At 37.4% G+C, this 23,561-nt stretch overlaps 1 protein-coding gene across 3 annotated transcripts in view; it reads left to right on the forward strand.

The window, feature by feature from the left end:
• The window catches only part of CNST (consortin, connexin sorting protein), a 46,885-nt gene extending 23,680 nt beyond the window's left edge, over positions 1 to 23,205 (forward strand). For all 3 annotated transcript variants that reach the window (XM_071429213.1, XM_071429221.1, XM_071429230.1), the window contains 8 exons: positions 381 to 411; positions 2,919 to 3,005; positions 3,454 to 3,568; positions 6,055 to 6,076; positions 6,249 to 6,345; positions 11,339 to 12,204; positions 19,508 to 19,643; positions 21,276 to 23,205. In XM_071429213.1, coding sequence (XP_071285314.1) covers positions 381 to 411; positions 2,919 to 3,005; positions 3,454 to 3,568; positions 6,055 to 6,076; positions 6,249 to 6,345; positions 11,339 to 12,204; positions 19,508 to 19,643; positions 21,276 to 21,481 — 1,560 coding nt within the window. In that variant the 3' untranslated portion in view covers positions 21,482 to 23,205. The remainder of the gene's footprint in view (positions 1 to 380; positions 412 to 2,918; positions 3,006 to 3,453; positions 3,569 to 6,054; positions 6,077 to 6,248; positions 6,346 to 11,338; positions 12,205 to 19,507; positions 19,644 to 21,275) is intronic.
• Positions 23,206 to 23,561: the final 356 nt, after the last annotated feature.

Here is a 23,561-nt window from a genome sequence, read left to right on the forward strand (position 1 = left end):
CTGGTATCAGTAAAAATAGTACTTCTATTGTAGGTAATTTTAAAGCTTTCTATTAAGATAAGTAAAAATGTTTCTGAAATAATTTTTACAGTTGCAGGAACATGAAACCCTACTAAGGTTTTTTGGTTTTGTGGAATTCTGTAAATTACACAAAATCAAATCTGTTTTATGTGAGAGGATTTAATATTTCTGTGGTCTTTGATACTCTTTTAAAACCTTTTTCCTTGAATAGGAATACATGTATTTTGTCAGAACATTCATATATTACCCAAACTACATAGGAACCTGCAAACTAGATGTTTAAATTTATGATAATAAGTTTATATTATGTCCTTGCCACTGTTACGAGAATTACAGATTTTTTTTTTCCACTTTTGCAGATAGCTGAGACCTATTTTCAAGAGGAAGAATGTATCCTTTTACTTGCAGAAATTGTTGCACAGTATTGAAATAATATGGTATGATAGAACATAAAAGTCCAATGCTTTGTTGCTAACTCACATCTTGTGGGTCAGGGTTAGAAAGAAGTGAACAACCATAATTCACCAATGAGTGAATACACAATATGCTAGCAAATCCTCCTTAATCAACTGGAATGTGAGATAAGGGATAAATTCACTTCCAACAGCTGTACTAATGCCATCATTAGTAGCTGGACATAAGCAACAAAGTAAGAAAACATTTTCAAAGGACTTTTGTTTTTATAAGATAATTTCTTTCTAAATATTAGTAACTGGGAAAATGTCCATTTTAGAGATAGGGTATGTATTATATCACATTGGGTACTTACAGTAATGATAAAATTGTCACAACAGTTGATTAGAATATGTAGTAAAAATGTCTAGATTGGAATAAAAATAGCAAACACCTGGAGCTGAGATCAGCAACCTGCAAACAATAGCAAAATGGTGTTTGACAAATGCTAATCAGTCAAAATCATATCAAGGTGGTTTGAAAAACTGTTGTAGGAAAATATGGGTACTTTCTTCTGGGAACAGTTTAATAGTCCAGTTTATTTTGATTTGTTTCTAGATAATGCAAGTAAGTTTGGTCAAAAAATTGTAATAGTTGAACTGCTGATAATTATTCTGATATATTTCAGTAATTGTGTGATAGAATAATAATATTAAACCTCAAAGTTAAGTTAGACTTGTATAAAAGGTGGACTGGGATTTCCTCTTTGCTTCAAAGGGAAAGTGATCAGATTATAAAAAGAAGATGCAGTGGTAAGCCCTTAAGGTATATGTGATTCACCAAGATGCATAATATTACAGAATTTGTGCATACAGATTATTTCTTTATTATGTGATTTGTACAAACAAAATACAGCAATCGGCAATTGTTTAGCAGGCTAAGTAACAAGGCATAAGAAACCTAGATAAATTATGTTAGCCTGTAGATAAAACCAGAGAGCTAACAGTTGCAGTGTTATAAAAGCAACATATAAAATAAAATATCTATCACGGTTTTAGAGGACTGTATTTTTGTTTTGGTTCTCCTAATTCAAAAGTGTCCATCATAAAATGTGAATTGCACAGCACAAATTAAAGGCATGGAAAAATTCTGTAGTAATTTATGATGCAGGAGGGATACAGTAAATTTAAAATATAAATGGCATGGTAGAAACAGTTCCTCTTTCATTGGAGTTGCTTTAATTGAAAGGCATTCTATTTAAAGCTGATCAAAGGAAATATTTTTTAATGCAATGTACACCTGATGTGTGGAATTCAACACCACTATATAATACATATTTATGAAGGATATCTCCACTGTACCTCCAGCCATCAGTTTCCTGAGGTTAATAAAGAACTTACTTGATCATGTTGCACTGTATTAATTATCCATGACAGACATTTTAATTCATCCAGTGTGGAATCTCATATTAAAAATAATTCAGGGTTTGTTGCTGTGATCCTCTAAGGCTCTCTCTGTGATCTGTAATTCTGTTTCTAATAACAGATTTCCTGAAGACAGGGAATATTCTTTCCATTAATATTGTTGTTCATAAGCCATGCTATTGCATGAGGCTAACCAGAATAAGAACTACTGGTTGTGTTTTTGTAATAATTTCTCCAGTGTTTTAATTAGCATGCATAATGGAAAGTGGGTTTTCTGTATTGCTAAGAACCTCATTCACTTCTGTCCTCATTGTGTTGTAGAATTACATTTCAAATAGCTGATAAAACAGCTTCAAGCACCACAACTAACAACTCAGGCTTAGTGGAGCTAGCATTATCCTGACTATTGTAAAATATGTGACTTCAGTATAACTTTGTGAATATATTGATAACCCTAAGCATGGGGAGAGAGTTCTTCATATAGAAGAAAAGTGAGCAGAATCTTCAGGAAAACAAAAGGTAAACTCAGCAGTCCAACAGTGTAGTATAATGGTTGAAAAGGGGGGCAGGTATTTTTCAAAAGTTGAAGTTGGATCACTGTTTTAATACTGTCTCCAGCTGGTCAGCAGAAAGGAACCATATTTTCAGTTAGTCATGGTTATTGGCATATATTTGTATTTCTTGCGAGATACGTGCTAGTATTTGTGTCATTGTTTTGCTTCTCATTTCCCAGAGATTTCATTTTTTTGGTAAAGTTATCAGCATAATAACATTTCAGTAATTTCTTTTCAAGAAAAATCTTCTGTTGTGCCTCAGGCACATGAGAAGAGGTAGCTGCTGAAACAAATAGGATTTTAATTTTTGAATGTTTCTCAACTTATTTTACTTCTTGCCTGCCGGTTTCATGTCTGCCATATTTTCTTTCTTGCACAGAAATCAGGATGCTAGCAATTATTCATTTTGATTCACTTATTTCAAATTTCAAGTGTGTAATTACTTCCCTTTCAAACATGATGCCAATTATAAGTCAGTCATACCATGTCCACATATGTGTGCATTTGCCTTTAACCTCCCATTCAGATGAGAAGGCCATGAAGTTCATTCAGCTTGAACGACTTTATCATGAGCAGCTGCTTGCAAATCTTTCTTCCATACAGGAACAGTGGGGTGAGTACCAGATAAACTGATATGGTAGAAGAAAGACTTTAGTTTGTATTTCTAAACAATACATTTCCAGGATAAAACAGTTACATAGCAAAAGCGGCATTTATATCAGAATTTATCTGAGCTTGTTAGAAGAACAGTATTCATGCTTCGGAATTTTTTGCACACATTTAATTATAAATGTGGAAATAGTTTGTAATTCTTTATTCTGTTAATAGAGATTTTCATCCACAGTTGTTTCAAGCTCATTTTTGGGTTAGGATTGGTGAATGTGATGTGATGATTATAAAGTGTCTTCTGAAAGAATAGGGTGCTGTTCTACATGGTCTGAAATGAGACTGTAGAACATCCACAGAAAAGTTGTCAATATTTCTCCATTAATTAGTTTCACCTATTTGTGTTAAGCTACTTTTATAGTATCTTGAGTAAAAATTATTTTAATTTAATGTAGAAAGAAAATGGAAGACAGCAGTTCCCAGTCCAGTTACAACACTGAGGAATTCAGATAAAGAGCTGAGTGGCCAAGAACTGGAAAAGCTTACTAGAGTTTGCTCTTCACATCAACAGTAAGTATAAGAAAGTATTATTACTCCTCAAATGAATATGTTACTGCAGGTGTTGTCTCCTTGCCATTACAGGTTCTAAAATAATCAGTGTCAAAATAAAAGTTGCATCACTGAGTTGGATTTGGTTATAAAGTGGTGGTTCCTACTGATACGTAACTAAAATATTTTTACCATCAGTTTTCACGTTGTTTTAATATCGTTTGAGGAGTGCATGAAGACTAAATCTGAGCTTGTTTCAGCAAATCATCAGTTTTCCAGAACTGGAGTTTTGATTTTATTATTTCAACCAAAGGAAAAACTGAATAGTGTTAATTTATTAGCACTATTCATTTATTTGCAGTATTTATTAGGAAGAGAGAGACTGTAGAACTAATGATGGTATTCATGTTTAATACTTACTGGTTTAATCATTGTTTCAATATGCACGTGTCCAGCATCTCACGCTTCAGCACCCATAGGATTTCTTTCCCAAGTTTCCACATTTTAGGACAATTCCTTAATGCTTCAAGTAGTTCTTGTCACCTCCTATTAATTTCATATCTATTGCATTTACATGAAGTAGTGATTCTGTACTTTCCTAGCATTACAGTGTTGTGAGCAGTGAAATCTCAGTTGGTAGCTGCTTTGCCTGATCCATCAGCCTCCTGAATCAGTCTATCACAGTACAACAAACTTGTGCCCAGAGTGCTTTTCTGGGTAGTAACATATATGGGATTGTATCCATCAGGTAGGAGGAGGAGATCTGTTCCTTCATGGATGAATGTCCTACTGTCCAGACATCAATTTTAATGCACAGATGGAAAAAATCATATGAGCTGCCACTGAAAAATGATCAGCCAAGAGCAGTAAGGAAACTAACTACATTCAAAGGCTGTGACAGGCAAGATGCTCTCAATTAGATGGGGAGAGAGAACTTTATCTAGTACTTTTGCATTGGCTTAGTCAATCTGGATATAACAAAAGCCAAAATGCTCCTGTTGCTCATAAAGAGTATGGATTTGGTTAAATCATTTTTTTTCTCCTGGGTGATGGTACCAAAGTTGGAAAACACCTCGGCCGATTGCCAGAATCCATGCAGGGATTTTTCAGGTGTACTCTGAATGCCTTTGGGAGGGAGGCCCTGGGAAGGCATCTCTGCATCCCCACAGGAAGAGGGGCAGTGTGGCACTGGAGCTGCAGGTTTGCAGCCACAGTGCTGCTGCTGCTGCTGCTGCTGAGGCTGCACTGAGTGCCTGCGGCTGCCCCAGCCCACATGGCCTGCACACAACCCCGCGAGCCCACAGAAGGGCTGAGACTCAGGTCTGCTGGGATCTATGTGCTGCAACGAGCAGCACCTCCCTGGTGTCACCTGGGGTGTCACCTTGTTGAGAATAACTCTGCTTTCTCCTTCATTTCAGTTTTGAAATGTCATTCCCCATTCTGAGAAACCCTGCAGTTTGATAAAGATTAAGGCTTGTGTTCATTTGCTGTGATCAATGCTCTGGATGTAATACTATTACCCTTTCAAACTCTCAAGGCAAAAACCTATTTGCTTTTATTGTTTCATATAGGGGGTTTTTCCTAAGCTTTAAACTCATTTTACTTTTTAATTGAAATTACGCTTTAATTTTTAATGAATAGCATGCAGGTCTTGGAAAATGTGAGCATTCTGCTTTTTCAGTTGAAAGTAATGTAAATTTTTCTCATACTCAGGTTTTTCACCTACATACTGGACATGTTTGCTCTTTAAATATAGTTTTGAGTGTCCTTTATTTGAATTTTAAATGGTAACATTTTAAAGACAATGTAACTTTTTGAAGTTTTTGTTAGAGAATATGAACATCAGTAGTCTTCCTTTGTCTCTCCAATTTTTTTCAGTAGCTTAAATGAAATGCTCCACATTTTATCTTCATTGCTGTATGAAAGACTGCAAGACAGATTGTGTGTGATAAATCGCATTGTGCATGAATCTGTATCCAGCTGGCAAAGTCCACACTGACTGTGAGCAGCATTGATTCACCTGTGAATCTGAATGGAGTCAGTGGGAACTGCTGTACCTTACACAACCCAGAAAATATCCCAGTCTGTGGAGAGGGAAATATGGTTTTTGGGGAGGGCATTTCACTCCTCAATCTCTTTTATAGTGAGCCCTATTTTAAATAGTAGTAGACATCAAGTTCTTATATGATTTTTAAAGTTGGTAGGGTTTCTTCTGAGCATAACGTTTTACAGGAATGCAAATTGCTTGATATGTTGCAGTAAATTTTCTTCTGACTGCTTTCTCAGTTAGGTGGAACAAAGTTAGGGCTAATTTGTCTTCTGATGATATTCATGCAAGTACAGATCTGTGCTTGAAAGTATGCTAGCAGGCTGACACTTTCAATGGACGAAATGTTCTGTGCTAATTTTAGAGAAGAGCAAAGGTTTCTAAGACTTCACTTATATTTATCATGAAGAATGTTGCTACTAGGTTATTTAATTTATTCTTTTTTTCTTTATTGCTGCAGGCCACAGGCATCCAAAAAGAAGGTAAGCAGCTGTTTATTGAATTCTGCTTTGTCAAAAATTGGTAAGAAATATATTTTAAATATTAGATAAAATCTTTCAAGTTGAGAAGTTTTTTGAAGTTTGAATGTCTCAAAAAGCTACAGCATTCCTGTTTAATTCCAAAAATTACAGGTAATACTATCATATTTTACAGCTAGTAACTGCAGAAAATACATGGGAAAGCAGTTGTTTACCTCAGTTAATGGAATCCAGAACTTTAAAGGAAAGAGAAGCTACTGCTTTTAACTCAGGTATGTGTGTATGTATGTACGTGTGCATACATTTGTTTTAAATATTACACTATAATGGTATATTTCTATAAATATAATTATGCTATTTCATTTGAAGCTACAGCATTTGTTGGATCTCAACAGAGGCACAAATGGATGATTTTTTTTTTTTCTTAGCACAATGGATAAATAATGCAATTTTAATTAGTCATCGATATTAATAATTGTAAAGTAATTCTAGCCTCCATCAAAAAAAGTCTTCAATATGCATGCATTTCTATTAGCTTATGTAAGCTACAAAATTGTATAAAAGAGAGAAGATGCATCATTTGTATGAATACAAATATATACTAGGTAATCAAGCTGATGACAGACATTCTGAGGTGTGGCAATGGAGTGTAGTTAACAATATTAGTAACTATTGTAAGTTACATGCAGTGTAATGATTTTGAGACGCATTTTTCTGAAGCAACACAGAAAATGATGAAGCCTTTGGGGGAATATTGAAGAGAAAAACATTCAGTTAATTGTTTTCAGTGCATACTTTTATGTCATTTTCAGCCTTATTTTCCTTTTTCTGCCTTGGGGCAGGGGCCTTTTTGTTTGAGTAATTTGTTAGAATCTTTGGGTTCTTATGAAACATTTACAAATTAATGAATTGTTAAAATGGAGACAGAGTGGGAAAGAATATTGGTAGACAACCAGGCTGTGCTTTATCTCTCCTCTCTCTGAGCAAAAAGTTTCTGCTATTTTGCCATATTCCAGTTGCCAAAATTGGCTTAAGCTAAGTACCTTCCCTCAAAAGCAGCTAGAATTCTTCAGAAGATGAGAACTGGCCTAAGTGATCCTAGGAGGTCCCTTTCAACCTAAACTGTCCTATAAGTGTGTATCAGCCAGGATGTTCAGGGGAATCAGAAATTAATGAAGATACAGACTCACAGTTCCTACATGTGTGGATGGATCCTCTTTATCTCCATGCTCTTTTACCATGACCCCTATACTGCCTTTTCTCCCCTTCTGTTCTTGTAGCCCAACTAAACATAAAACATTAGAAACATGAAACAAACATGTTCTACGGCTCAGAAAGCAGATCAAAAGAACACAGGTGCTTTTTATTTTTGGATGGTTGGAAATTCCCATGGAAAAAAAATGGTCTATTACAATTTTTCCTCTGATTTTATTCCAAGTGGAAACAAAAGCTTTCTGGAGAGCAGAACTTCTGAACATTTGAACGTTCTGAATTCAGGAACATTTGTTTCAATGTTGAAATACTCTAGTACAACATCTTAACATAATGTGGAAGGAATTAATGGTGTAAATGGATCTTTTCATGCCTTTCTCTTAATGTAAACCTTGTCAAAATATCATCCAAATCTTTGGGTTCCTGTGGAATGTTGGTAAATTGATAAAGCTATGTCATCCAATAAAAAGCAGTTCTGCTGAGAAATTTTCAGCAGTACCAAGTACTTCCAACACAAAGATAGGAGTATTTCCACCCTATCTCGAGTTTAAATGGTTGAGATTTGCAAAAGATGCTTTTCACAAGATTGGTGCTTTCTTGAGGAAGCAATGAATTCTCTCCCTGGCGAGTGTGAGCAGCTGCTGAGGCAGCACATGGTCCTTGGCTGCTGCTGCCCTTCAGTGTCAGTGCATTGGTACCATGGGGATGAATGGGTTTGGTTGCAGACAGAAGGATTTGGGTATGGAAGGCATCAGTGTGAACCAGCACAGAAATTTGACAACAGTGATTCATAGTCTGAAATATTGTTCATGTAACAAGCTGTGCCTGAGTGATCCAGCTCAGGACTAGAAGCAATATGACCACTTGGGACTGGCTCTTGATTTTGCCTGAACCCCAGCAGAATCCTTTATTATAGTAAACATACAGTTCCTAATATTTAACCTTTTCAGCAGTAGCCCAAATGCATGGGCCTTCTCACTGAAAACTTAGAATGCTTGACTTCTGCATTTTAGGTGTTTTTTTTCTTTACCAAAAAAAGAAAAATGAAATGAAAAATGAGAAGTAAACATGTCAAGTTTTACTTTTCTTATACATTTATCCACCAAACCACAGGAAGAACTACTTAACTCATTTAGCTGCTTGCAGTAGAAGTCTGGCTTACAGTAAGACAGGAAAAGGAAACTCTCATGTGTTTTGAGAACTAGCCTTCATATGGATCCATATATAATAAGAATTTATGTAGCAATTATCAGTAAGAATATATAAAATGCATTGTAGCAATATCTATATTGCATTGTAGAGATTGTTGCATTGCACTATAGTAGCATCTTTGAAGTAAAATCAAACTTGCCTGGTAATCTGAAGCAAAAATTACTCCACTGATCTTCTGAGGTATATGGGAACATAGTTTGAGCCTCTGTAGGCAGTTGATCCTAAGAATTCACAATTCCTCTCTCCTGAGGCTACAGTGAGTGACAAAAAGCTTTATAAGAAGTCCTCCAGTTAGGATTCCTGGGGCAGTACCTAATTAGATTTCTGCCCTTCTGAGCAAGGGTTGTGAATGGTTTGTTCTATTACCTTTTACTGTCTGGCAGATTTTCACTCTGAATCTACCAACAGAGAGAATTTGGCCCTTAATACTGTGTGTGAATATTAAAAGATGAGATTTGATACATCCTTTTCCCATGAATTTCTTCAGCTTCTGACTGAAAGCAGAAATTTAATAGCTTTTAGTGTTAACTAAAGATAAATTAATGTGTTTCATGAAAACCTTCCTAATGAAATGCTGAATTTAACAAAACCCTTAGCATAAGTTTGCAGTGTGTACATATAGTTTAGACTCATTTCCAGGATGGGGAAGAAGTTGTTTTCTTTTAGGTTCTATGGGATTTGCTTTTAATTGGGAAGAAGGACAAAGATGGAGAAGTGAATTCTCCATTGGTAGATTACTGCAGATCAGTACTCTGTCTGCTAGGCTGTCCTGGGTTAACAGGACAAAGTGGTGCCTACAGGTTCCTATGATGAGCAAACCAAGGTTGATTGTAATGCAGCTCTGTCAGAGGGAAAAGAAACCATGTTTTAAATTACCATAGGTGCTTTTGTTGCTAAAAAATTTTCTGTAGACACTTTGTTGTACCTCTGTCAGTCAGGCAAAAAAAAAACTACTGGCCCTGGTGGGTATGTCTTCAGTTGACTTAGTGTTGGCAAAGGCATCTTTTCTAATTAAGTGTGTCTTAACTTAATCTTGCCCTCAGTCTGTAGTGGGCATGGGTTGCCTGAAGTAGTTGTAAATATTGAACACTGCTGAAAACTTGATGTGAATGATCATTGCATCCCAGTTCTTGTACATCTGTGGTTAGATAACAATGCTGGGATTATTTATTACTTCCTTAGGAACAGTGCCCTGAGCTCAAGGGACACCTTTCACCGTAAAGAATCTGATTTAATTTCCGATTCCATTTAATCTTTGTTGCAGTTGGGGCTGCCAGCAAAAATGCCTGTTGTAATGTGGATGTATCCACTAGGAAAAATTGACAGATGGTAACAAAATCTTGTACCAATAATCCAGGCTGTGTTTGAACTCATGACCTGTATGTGAAGGGCTCAGTATCCCATTACAAATCCCTTGAGCTATCTACTCATCTGTGTCTAATTTTTAAAAAGTCCCCGTCTCACACCTATTCTTTCAGTGTTTTACAGAAGTTAAGTTGCTTGTACTCTTTCTTTCAGTTAATGTCATTCTGATGTTTTTTCCACATTTTGATTTGCTTGAATATTCTCTTTTTCAATTTTCAAGTCTGTCTTTTCTGTGCTGCCTTGCATTTCATTATCCATTAAAAGGGGTAGAGTTTGGAATTTAATAAAATTGTTCAGTACAATGAATTAATGCAAACCTTTAATGAATATGACTATTTTGTGTAACAAGTTCAGGAAATTGCTCACATTTTAAGAGAGATTTTAACAGGTGAGGAAGAATAAAATTGGCATGGAGAACTCGGTTAAGAAGGGCATTGTTTGATATCTTTATTAATCTGTTCATAAGACCTTTCTGCTTTTCACTGTGACCAAAAAATGAAAATAAGTGTTTTCTAAAGTTATTAATTTGTTGATGAGGGTATTGCTGTCCTACTATAACATAGTCTTAACATAGTTTTTATTAAAGTATGGAATAAAAGGCAGTTTCTTTCCTAGCTAGTTTACTTTGGTATTTTAATTCTTAACAGCCCCTTTCTCTCTTTTTAAGCCTAAAAACAGAGTTTTGGCTTTCTTGTAATGATGAATACCTAATAATTTCATAGGTAATTTGGGCTAAGCATCTACTCCTTCATCAGCAGATCATGCCAAGAGTAGGTGAATTCACAAGCTATGTAGAACTCTTTGTGTGTCTCTGAAATTTCAGATAAGAAAAAAAAATTCATATGTATTGTAAATATGAATACAGAAATAAGTTGCATCAAATTGCATTTTTAATGTGTTAGCTTAGTGATCCAAAAAGCAGCATCTTTTTATGCTGTCCATTTATGGGAAATGTAATTTTTATTTAGTTTAGTGTTAACCAAAGGAGCTATTGATTTGCAAATTTAAAATTTATTAAATTAGTATAATTGCAACTTCTCTAAAGGAAATGCAGACATCTCTCTAGGTGATAGATACACTGGCATCAAGGTACAGTTTTCTGTAATTAAGTGCATTTGTCTGAACTCCAGGCCTCCATGAGATGACTCATGTAAAATATCCATTAGAGGAAAAGTGACTGCTCAGAAGGATACTTGCTTACATATTGGGAGTAGCTTTTTGCAGAAGGACACTGAATCATGTGCTTTACCTGCAAGAACGTATGCAAATACTTTTCTTTTTTTCCTGAATCAGGAGTCAGAGACTACTAACAAGAGTTATCCTGACTGGAGCATAAAATACCTACCTGCCCTTTATGGGAGAGCATTTTGAAGCATTAGGTTACAATGTTATCAAATCACAGTATACTCTTTCCCCCCTGGACTGATGCTTTGAATCATTTAAAAACTCTGGAACTGTTTTTCCTATTGCACTTAGGTACTGAAACTTGTCCTGGCATTGCACCAAAGAAAGAAGATAAACAGCTGAGCACTGTTTGCCCAGGTGAAAACAAAACTGAGAGACAGACAGAGGCATCAAGTGTTCGGGTAGCTGCAGGAAAGGACCACACGGAGGAGCAGCACTGCAGTGCTGAATCAACGCTGGAGCCACACACCCAGTCCACAGGGACAGGGGGCAGGCCTTCCTCGGGCTGTTTATCATCTGGGGATGCTGGTAGAGATAACAGCCTGCAGCTGAGGGAAAGACAGCTCTCCAAGGATGCAGTGGAAATAGAAGGGGCTGGGGAGCCTGGAGTGAAACTCCCTGCTGAGCCAATGGTAGATGCTTTGGCTTTAACAGATGATGATTATATGCCCACTGATTTGGTTCCTTCTGATAAAGATGTGCCAGCTGATAGAAGTCTGCTCAGATCAAAACGTGCTGCTGGGTCTTCAGAAATTCCTAGTGGCCAGCTTGGAAATAGTGATTTAAAGCAGCAACAGATACAGCCTGATGATGATGATGATGATGATGAACAGTCTTCATGGGACAGAACTGCCTCAGGTGAATGCTCTGGGTGTAATGAAGTGTCGGAGCATGAGAGTGCTGCCCATTCACGGGTGTGCAAGGAAATAGGACAGAAGGAGAAGGTCAATAATGAACAAGAAGACTTATTTCTGAGATTTTTGAATGGAAACATAATAGACACTGAAGAATCTGCAGACTTAGCAAACCAAGAGGACTTTGACACTGTTCCAGATATTTCACCTGAACGAGCATCTTATAACTCCCTGGAAGCTTTATCACTAGATGACAGCTTTTCTTCTCTTGATGAACTTACAAGAAGGATAGAGATTACTGAGGTAAATATTGTAAATCCTATCAAGTCATCCATGTTTATCTCAGTTAAAATATTTTAGATATTGCCAGATTCAAAATGTGTTAAATATTCCTTTATGTATTGCTTTTTCAAATCTGAAATCTATACATATTTAATTGTTCTGAGTTACTCAGAAAAAAGTTTTGTTTTACCTCTGTCTCCTTTTTGACCAGCAGTGCACTGTTTTAAAAATAAGATTGATCTTATACATGAGTGTGATACCAGGGGGAGTTTAATTTTTTTTTTATTCTGACAGAGACTGTTAAGAGGTGTTCTCACAATTCCTGTTAAATCAAATTTTGTGTCAGAAATCTACATAATGCCTATGATGTATCATCATTCATTTCTATGCATAGAACAAAGTTTGCTTTTTTGTGCTTATTCCATAGAAGTGAGAACTACATATATATAAATTCTGTATATGAATAAATGGGTTTCTGATTTTGTCAAGTTAGGTAGAGTTGTTGTTCAACCCAAGCTAAGAAAGAGCTTCTAACCCTGAACCCACTTGATAGGCCTGTAACAAGGGTGAGTGCTTCATAAGCTAAATTGCTCTTCTGAAAATAGAGATTTATTGCTTTGGGACTTTTTTAGAGAGTGTAATGGCAACATCTTTGCTTTATTTCTTTTCTGGTTTTGCTGCATTTGCATCCTTAAGAGCTTTTTTTTTAAATTAAAAAAGAGTGTATTGTGAAATTATGTTATTTCAGATGCTGGAGGGGGCAGGCTTGTATGAAGATATCTTCTTAGTTCATGTCTATTTTTAAGATCTTTCACAATAGACTATCCCCTTGGCAATAAAGTTACAGTATTTCTCTGTAGATCAAGCTAATGCACAGAGACCAAGAACCCCACAATTGCTCAAGGACAGTGGCCAAGCAGGGAACTAAATACTGGAGATCAATGCTGATGTTATTACATGTTTGGTGAAGTCTCCAGAGCTGAAAAGAGAGCATTTGGTTTTTCTCCCCACCTAAAGAATTTCTTACATCCTTTCCATGATCATGCCTCTTGTCTTTTTGTGGGCTCTCAGGAATTATGCCACATACCAGGACTGACAGCCATGTGCACAAAGCTGTACACAAACAGATGTGGAAACCCACATACATGTTAATACATGTATCCCAAATTTTTGTAATTGGCTTGTGTTCACTTAGAGGGCGCTTTTGAAAAAGAGCATTTTGTTGACAGTCTGTGCCAAGTCTGAATACTTGTATAACAAAAGAGTAATTTAAGTATCATCCCTCTGCATTAAATTTCTTTAGAGCCCACTGAAAGTGCTGCATTTTAGCAGAGGAGTACTGTTCTTTTTCACATAGATATAGCCTAAATTAATCCAATAGCATCTATTTTTAAATAGCTGTGTTTGTGCCATTTGTGTTTCAGAGGATGGGGTAGGAAGTAGCATATTGATACTGTTAGAAAAATTATGCTTGTATTGATTGTCCCATGTGACTGATGATGATGTTTTACAGGGCATCCAATTTCAATTCCAGTTTGCTCTCCTGATGCTGGGACTGCCAGTACTCTGATGGCAGAGTTGAGTCTCTCGAGAGGCAAAAGTACTTTTTTCCATAGTGCTTTTTCTGGCCATGTAAGGCATCATGTTGGCTGCACTGGTGAGAGTCCCCTTGGATCATTCTTAGCAAGAGGCCCAAGTTTTGTGTGAGGCAGGGGCTTAAATGGGAGAAGGGCAGAAGGATTAATGTCAGTAGCAATTAAAATTTGTCACAGGCAGCATCTGGGGTTGTTTTGCAATACTTGGGATTTCTAGGTGCCACAGGGTGAGGTAAGGACAGCACACCAGCTTCTATTGTTTCATTATACACTTATAGGATGCCTTTCCAGTTAATCTTACCACCCATCAGTAGCCTAGGGGTTGTTTTTCAGAAGTGATGAGCACCCACAGCTTTCTTGGAAGACACATTTGAAAGAGTTTGGCACCCCTGAGAAAGCAGCATTGTTAACTTGGGTTCATTGATTCTGTTTCAGTGCCAAAATGAGATTGCACTGAAGTTTTGACGAGCAGATGGAATCTTTGTACCCAGCTGTAACACTTCTTCCTTTCTTGTCCTCTTGAAGGCTTTGAAATTGCATTGTTCAGGCCATGGCAATCTAAGATAATAGTGTTTTCATACACTGGTTGTTAATGAGTATCTAGAAAATGCAGTGGTAGCCACATGAGTGAAATTAAATGAATCACATGAAATGTACCAATGTGGCAGTAAAAAAGAAAAAAATAATCAATTTGACTGTGATAAAACTTGTCACGAAGTAACTGTTTCCAAAACTGCCACAAACAAATTAGAATGGAAGGTGGAAGTAAAGATAATTTTGAAATAGACAAAACCCATATGGGAGGATAAAATTTCAGTAATGTTCTTCAACTGACATGTAATAATAATTTATTGAAGGTGGAGAAAGGTAAATACTTGTGTAGGTATTTAAAGTGAGGAAGTTTTGCTTGGCTCCATCCAATCATCTCATGCAGTTTTCTAACTTAGATACTTTGTCACTTGCTTTTAGTTTATCATTTACAATAACGAATTACAAGAGTGAAAATCTGACTCTGGATTTAAATAGTTGCAAAACTGAAGTAGTAGTTTTCATATTGCACTGGCCCTTTTACTGAGTATTTCTTCACTAGTACAAACCATGTACAACAAATGATGGAAATTATGCAAATGATGGAAAACCACAGGCATTTTATAGAAACAAGATTCATACAGCTAACAAAGAACTTTGAAGCACAGTCAGAAGCTGGCAACAACAGATATTAGAAGTATGTAGCTCTTCTTAAATATCTTTGCTATCGTTTCTCTGAGAATGAAATGACACACCAGTGGCAAAACAAATTGTAACCTCTATAAAGTTGCATTTTGCTATATAAAATAAAAGGTTGTACCATAAGCTTTCTATGTGAGAGACAGTTAGGGAAGTGAGTAAAATCTTAAAAGTTTTTCCTTATTAGAAAATTATAATTGGGAAATTCTTTTTAGGAAGCAAAGATAGTGAGACTGTCTACCAGAACAGAAAGCTTTTGGATGGCAATTTGTATACCAAGAAATGAAGTCTACACTAGGTTTGGAAGCAGTGTTTTGGATCCTCTGTTCTCTTGTATGGCTTGGGTTCTATGGCTTTGAGTTTGCAAGAGCTGTGCTCCCAGGTGAAGTGCTTACATGGTGTCAGGTATCTGTTGCTGTATAAAGGAGCTCAGGTACATGCATGGCAAGTGTCTCAGCAGGAAATGTAGTTACCCTCAGTAGCTGGGGTGTGAATACTGAACCTGCGAAGTCAGCTCTCTTTCAAACTCAAATTACTTTTACTAGCAAAGGGGTTTGTCTGCTGGTTTTACTGTATCACAGGGCACTCTTGGGTTTTGTCATTTTGGGGATTACTGCTTTAAAAAAATCTGGTATTGCTTGTAATAAAACTGCAGTCCTTTGCCACGTAACTGAGTAAGGAATACAGCCCACAGAAGAATACACAAACCTTCTTGAGTAGTTTTCTGCATTCAGACCAAACTACTTCATACAATGAGCTTTTCTTCCTAGTTCCCAGTTTGTAGTGCCTCCATTTTGGGGTTTTTATTTATGTCTATATGCTGCAACTAATTCCAAGTGTGAAGTTCAGTATGTTCTCTGCTCAGAACTTGAATTACAAGGCTGTATTTTCTTAGTTTTGTCCAGTATGTTTGTAAGTATACACACATCATATTTGTTGAAAATAAGCACAGTGTAAGAAGCTTTTTGATATTTTATTGCCAAATTCTGTTTAAACAGAGAAGAGACAGGTAGTTTAAATAGTTTATTTCTTCTAATTTTGCAACCTTGGTTATTAAAATTTATCTGAAAAGTGTGAAACTTTTGATTGAAGCAAATTCACTTATTAATGGTGGGGAAAAGAGAAAAGCTTTACTTAACAGAGTTTCAATTAACCAACAGTCATTGCTGCTTTCCTTTTTGCCTTCTTGGTGAAAATGCTACCACAAACCTGCATGCCACTTTCAGTTCCTGTACAGTGACTGTAAAAACTCCTGTCAAAGATTTTGTGAAGGCCAGCAGAGCTGAGTACACTCAGTTACATAGATGCTCCAAGACCATCTTCTGTTAATTATCCAGCTTAGAATTAAGAAAATATCTGATGTTTCAATAGGGTCCTTTATGCAGCTCTTTCATGTAGGAGCTGTTTGCAGGGCAGTCTGGTGCAAGCCTGCATTTTTCTGCCTGTGGTTCAAGTCAAGACTCTTCTTGACTTGTGGTCAACTGTATTAACCACAGTTCCCTCATTAACTTCCAGTTTAAATAGTATATTCTGCCTCCTAAAGAGTGGAATGTAGAACTTTGTCTTGTGTGGCAGCTAAGTCCTTCTCCTTGGATGTTTAATTATTGGGAGATGGATCTAATATAATCACTTTGTGTATTGTAGACAAAGATAAAAATCCTTAAATGTATAGCTCATAAAATTCAAAGGCAGATGAAGTATAGTCATGCCATGGAGCTGAGTCAGAAGAGGTTTAGGTTGGATATCAGGAACAGGTTCTTCACCCAGAGGGTGGCTGGGCACTGGAACAGCTCCCCAGGGAAGAGGTCACAGCACAGCCTGGCAGAGCCCAAGAAGTGTTTGGACAAAGCTCTGAGGCACAGGGTGTGACTCTAGGGGTGCCCTGTGCGGGACTAAGAGTTGGGCTCGATGATCCTTGTGAGTCCCTTCCAGCTCAACATATTCCATGATTCTATTCTAGGGACTAATTACATATCATGTAAAGGGGCCATTTTTCAAAATTCGGTTTATGGCTTTTGTTGAAATAGGGAAGTAACACTAGCCACACTGATTTTTATTGCAAAATCAAAAGCATTTGCTCCCTCTTTTTAAGCAAAAGAAGTTGTTCAGAATAGAGAAACCTGTGCTGTGTCACATTAGTTCTTTATATATTTAAAGTAAATCCTGAAATGTATCCATGTAGGCTGACAGGGAAAGTAAATGAACCTCATTGTAGCAAGTCTTTCCTCCAGAAAGCATTTTATGTAACTGTAATTACTGCAACACATTTCCACATAATCCTGTCAAGGATAGCCCTCTGGTTTTAAGCTTGGAGAAGACACAAGTTTGTGACACTGTCATTCAGAAACTACCAAGAGCCAACAGACAAAAGGAAGTGCCTCAGGTTGCAGTGATGACTTGCAGAACAGACCACCACTTCTAATCTTAGGGCAGACTGGTAGGAATGCCCTTCGTCTCTGGGTGACATTCCCACCTTGTGCAGTCCAAGCCACTTGGGAATAATCATGCCTGGCAACAGCCAGCCTGCTGTGTGGGTGGTGTGGGAGGAGCAATTGATCCTCTTTATGAAAGCAATGCTGTAAGCAGAAGCTTAAAATAATCTACTCTACTAAAGGATATCATTTCATCTCTACCCTTCCAAACAAATAAGTCAAATTAAAGCAGTCCTACATAATCCCCCTTCCTTGTCACAACAAAGAAACGTAAGTGTTGATTTTTCTGCTGCCCTGTTAAATTTTCATGGCAGTTTTGCAAGGCTAATTTAACATTACCAGTAGAAGCTGCACCTCAGTGCACTCATTTCTTGATGAAACACTTGCAGACTATTATTTCTGGGTCATTTGTGCCAGCTACTGGTCCTCTGCTTGTTGACTTAATTTATTTCCTCTGCCTCCACACTTCCACTACTTTCCAAGTACTTCCTTGCATTGTTCCATTAAATAATCCATTCAAGCTCTTGAGCAGATAAACAAAAGGGAAAGTGAGTATCAAAAGTGTGGCAGAGATCAATTTTATCCTCTGAGTTGTTCTGGGTAACGTTATTTGCCCATTTGAGGGCTATAAAACACTGCCAGACCAGAGACCTGCAAGTGTAATTGCCACATTTTCAGTTCAATGTTGCAAAGACCAAAGCTGCTCCAGTGCCTATTGGATTGTGCCCTGTGTCTCCCTGTGTGCAGGGCTCCATCTCTCTGACCATAATCGATGCTTTATATAAGCTCACAGCATCAGGCAAGCTTAAGGACAGAAGTTATGAAGTTGTTTGTTTTCTGTTTCTCTACAGCTCTTGGAAATGCAATGCAGACAAGTTTTTATGAGTGGTCTTCTGACTTATTTTATAGATAGCTGTTGTCTGAAACTACAGTATTACATGGAAAGTTTGGGGTGGTTTGAGTTTTTGTGGAAATTAGAGGCCTTTGGGGTTATCTAATAGATGAGTTGCAAATTCAGTTATAAATGTGATATGTTTTAACTGTAGCACAAATGCATACATACTGCTTTTCAGTTTAACAAATGTTACTGCTAATCTACAGAATTAAGATTTTTAAAGTCCTACTAAGGTCTAGGAAGAAAAAATTATGACTTTTTTGAGGCAAGGATGCCCACAAGATAAAAAAAAGGGCAATTCTAAACATACTTTCTACTTTAATTTCTATTTATTTCTAGCACACCAGGAACTACTTGCTTAGGAAAGCATTTTTCTCCTGGTACTTCACCTACTTTCATTTCATTAATATCTAGGAAGTTACAGACTGCTCAACCAACCCAGTATGGCTTAGCATATATTCTTGGAGCTAATGGAAATGCTATGGCAAAGAAAAGAGAAGGTGTGGTTTATTGACTTGTTGGCCATCTTGCTGTTTGTACAAGCTGTTTGGGTGACCAGCCTGTAGGGAAGGATTTTTGAGCTGCTGCTGTATGCAGAGAGCTTATTACAGTGTGGAGCTGGAATCCATCCAGAGCACTGAAGCTTTCTTTCTTTTTCCCTGGTGCTCCCTCTCTTTGGTTTTGTGGCCCCGCTGTAGCTGCTTGTCCCCCCGGGGAACCACTTGCAGTGCTGGAAAATTAATCTCACAATAAGTATCTGATGGTCTCTGCAGGATTATATCTTTGGAGAGGCAGCAGCAGTGTGTCATTGACTTCTTCCTGCCCTCTCATGACAGTGATTTTGACACAAATCTGCCTCACCACTGCCCCTGCCCATGTGAGCTTACAAAGGAACACAAAGTACAGTCCAAGCAGAAAATGTGTCTGCATTTCACTTGTATAACAATTAAAGGCAAGCAGGTCAGTCAGCAGCAGAATGATACTGCAGCTGTCCTGTCTGTTCAGGACTTGATATCTTCAAGAAGGAGGTTTCACAACTGCTGCAATATTTAAGAAAAGTAGACTGGAAACCATTTATTAACTGTTTAGCTTGGTTCCTCCCTGAGTCATTGTGAGAAATCAAAGCATGAGCTCTATTTAACATCTCTTGTGCCACTCACTGACTTTCCTGATAGATTACCCCAGTGGAAGGATTGGTGTCTATACTAAAGAAGAGAGATGACAGAGATGGAAAAACAATTGCTCAAGTCCAGCAAAGGCAAACAAAGAGAAGAGTGAGATTCCAAGAAATGGAAGACACATTGGATCAAGGTAGTTTAAATTTGTTAATTCATGAATTGTGCTCTTGGGGTGCAAATATTGTCAATCTTTTTGTTCACAGCAGCAAAGCAGGCATTTATTCAACATACTCTGTTGTTTTTTTAAAACTTAGTAAGTAAAGGTGAATGATCAAAGATTGTTAATCTGTACCAGGTTTGGGTAACAAGACTACAGAAGGATACAGTGAGCGCACTTCTGATTTAAAGCTTGGTTGAGAATGAAGTCACTGTTTTTTTCCTCTGGCTGAATGATTTACAAATGACAGATAATTGAAGTCTTTTCATTAATGTTCATTGCTTAGAGGTGGGATGTGTAAGCTTTCTCCCTAAATCCATTTACTGTGTAGGTAGAGGGATGCAAGAGAAACAAGTCTGTTGTGCTTTGTCCATGGGCACATTTCCAACCCTTTCTAGTGGTTTCCATGCAATTGGAGGGTGTCAGATTTTAACCTTGCTTTATAATTTAACATCCATACATATTTGCTAGCTGTCATTAAATCTGGCTTGACACCTTTTGATGGGCTAAATAGCCTCATGAGAAACACAGTATGTTTCTCATGCTTTCTTTTTTTTTTTAGTTTAGGGTCTCTATTATTCACTCTGAAAAGATACTAAGAAAATTACTTTTGATTGCTAATGATATAGAAAGTTCTGTCTACTGTGTATGCCAGCCACTAAATGGTATAAATTAGTTCTTAAAAGTGTGTTAGCATGTCTCAAACATTCACATGCTGAAGAGACCCTATCCCATCTTTTTCTTGAAATTATTTTAAAAGTATTTATGTTTTATTTAAAATTCCAGCTAGAGTTATTTCTTTGATTTTTCCCCAGGATTTAGTGATTCAAAAGGAAAATTGTTTTATATTGTTATTATTACTTCAAGTTTGATTTCAAACACACACCAAAAAAAAAATCACTTGAATGTTTCTTTTTACCCCATTTCTTCTCCCTGTGTAGAGTTGAAGGGAGTACAGAAATTTCCTTAGAGCCCTGTCAGTCTGACAGGAGGCACAGATGTTGTTCATGTGTACAGATTAGCAAGGACAAGTGAGGTTGTGAGGATGTAGCAGCACCTCTCTGTATTGCTCCTACTCTGGAATAAAGAATCACGCAAAGAATTAGCAGAAAATAACCGGGATGTAAAATAACTCCTCACATTAGCCTACACTGGAGGTTTTGTGTCTGCAGTCAAAATGTGAGAGTAATCACAAGCAGTTCATTGTAGTGCAGTCAGTGTCATTACAAATGAAGCAAGAATGTTTCCATTTGGTTTCCTTGCAAAGCCTTGGTTTCATTTGAGCTGTTCCATGGAGGATGGCTTTGGCCTAGGGGCCTTCTCCCAGGTGAGCTTGTTGTGCTTCAGCATGGAATGACCCCACCAGTGATCCCAGCAAGGACAGGCACACAGACTGCAGAAATGAAGCAAGAGAATTATTTAGGTTTCTGAAGAGACTGAGAAACATATAATTTCCCATGTGTATTGTGGTCACTTTGACATGGTGAGCATTATTAAATGTGTTTACCTCCTGACCCATTCATGATAAAACCTATCTCAAGTTTTCTCACATGCATTTGTATTGCTTTGTATAGCATCTTTTTTCACCTTTTCTGCTCTTATTTGCAGATGAAGTGTCTGGTGGCTCCTGTATTTTGCTGATCCTGCTGTGCATAGCAACTGTTTTCCTTAGCATTGGAGGAACTGCACTGTACTGCACCTTTGGTGACATGGAATCCCCTGTGTGTACTGATTTTGCAGCCAACATGGATTTCTATTATACACAGATACTGCAGCGTGTGGAAGAACTTAAACACTGGATAGCCTTCTCATAGCTGAAAGGAGTGGACACAGCACACTCAGAGCTCACCTGTGGTTACTGGAGAGAGTAGAACAAAATTGTGATTTCAAGTTCTTTAACACTTGCCACCTGCAGGTGATGTTTATTTGATGATATACTTTCACATTTACTTAGAAATCAAGAAAATTTTAGTTTAGCAATCAGGTGGCACAATGTTCACATCTGTTCACAACTGTAGCAGCGTGGTATGGGAGCATAAAAAGTCATTATCTTCATCCTTTTGAAAGTAGGCAAGTAGCTTTTCATCCACTGAGCAAGTGAAGAAGAAGGAAGAATATTAACTGTCTTCTGTATTCTCTCCCATTGCCACACATTGTGTAAGCAATCTCTGGAAGCTTAGTAAAAGGACAGCTTTAATTTACAGCTGTTTGTGCAAAAGTGTTGCCTCCAGCTATCATGCAATAAGTCTCTGTTTTATGGAATCATTATTTTTTTTCCCTAAGTCTTAACTTTTTTATCCATTTTATTTCTCCTGGTGAGCCATGTAATTATTTGGGTGGAGTGAGAAGAGTGCAGTGGCATTCACAGAGCCCTCATTTGGTAATTACCAGGCTGACCCTGTATCTTATAGCTTGCAGTGAATATCATGAATGGGATAAATCTGCTGGCAGATTTCACTAAATTTTTTGGACCTTTACTCTCAGTATCATGTGGGTTGTTATAGAAATGGAAGGTTAAAAAAGAAATCACTGGTCTCACTAAACACAGAAACAAAAGATGTTTACTAAATTATTCATATTAAATAATCAAGTGGCTTTGGCTCATTTTAAAGCACCTGGTGGCAGGTGTGGGGCTAACTGGGTTTTCCTCCAGCTACATCACTGACTTGGAGTAATCACTTTGTGCCTCAGTTTCTCCTCCATAAATGGGGAATAATGATCCTTGCCTTTGTCTATGAATATTTATTGGAATTAGGGCTCATGTCTGATTCATCCCAAATGAGTGCACAGGCTCATAGAACTGTGTGGCTGCAGCCTCTGTCAGTGAGTAAAGGTTATGTAAAGGGGTGCTGGTCCAGCAGAAGAGGTTCAGAGGCTCACTGCAGATCCACAGCCTGTCAGTATTCCAGGGCACTTGTTCCAACTGATAAAGCACATTTGCATTTATTTGCCCTGCAGTTCTGAGACCTGGATTGTAAAATCTGTTCTTTCTCAGCTTTACAAACAAATTTAGATGAGTACAAAGAGTCATTTGAAATGGGTATTTCTATCACTTGGTGCTCAGCCCTCCCTGTGTGGTGGTGAGAGAAGCACTGGCAGCACAGTGAAGGTGAGAATTGGATACAGAGGCCTCTGGGCCAGGCTCTGCTCGAGGGGTGGCAGCTGTTCTTGCACAGAGCCCAGTGGTGCAGCCCTGCTGACAGGGTGAGTGTGAAAGGATTCCTTTACACCTCAGGAAACAGTATTTTTGAGGGGCCCACTTCACTCCACTCTGTGATGTTCTGCTTACTAACCTTGTATGATGCAGTGTGTTCAGGTTTAGGACATTATTTTGTAAAATGCTATGAAGTGAAATCTTTGAGATACTGCTCAGAACTATAACATTAAAGATCATGCTTTCTGACATTTGCAAGTAAATTGTCCCTCTAGTGAGCTTGGTTGTTCCTAATGCACTGTTACACTTAACGGGTTTTTAAAGTGAAAGTTAAAATCATGTTTTTTTTCTAGAATAAACTGCATGTATGATTTCTCTTTTGGTTTTCACTGTGGAGGCTTGGTTTATTTATACCCTAGGGAGCCTCATGTGCAGCTTTATACTAAACTAGCAAATTTCAAATGCCCAAATTAATGAAAACTTTTGCTTTTAGAAAGAAACTTGAGAATGGTAGTTTGGGGGTTGTTTGTTTGTTTGTTGTCCTCAAGAGTATCATGATGGGCTACTCTAAAGGAGAAAGGGAAAGACACTTTTGTGTTTTAAAGTGTTACTGGCTGGTTCAGTTTATTATTTGAATTCTGGGTTTGTTTGTTTATTTATTTAGTTTTTCTTTTAAAGAGAAGCTTAATTTTCTATTTTGGCAATTTACTCACAGAATAATTAAAAAGCATGCTTTCAGT

This window comes from Agelaius tricolor, unplaced genomic scaffold (assembly GCF_023055355.1).
Source record: "Agelaius tricolor isolate 1412-34295 unplaced genomic scaffold, bAgeTri1.0.p SCAF_1, whole genome shotgun sequence".
Taxonomy (NCBI): domain Eukaryota; kingdom Metazoa; phylum Chordata; class Aves; order Passeriformes; family Icteridae; genus Agelaius; species Agelaius tricolor.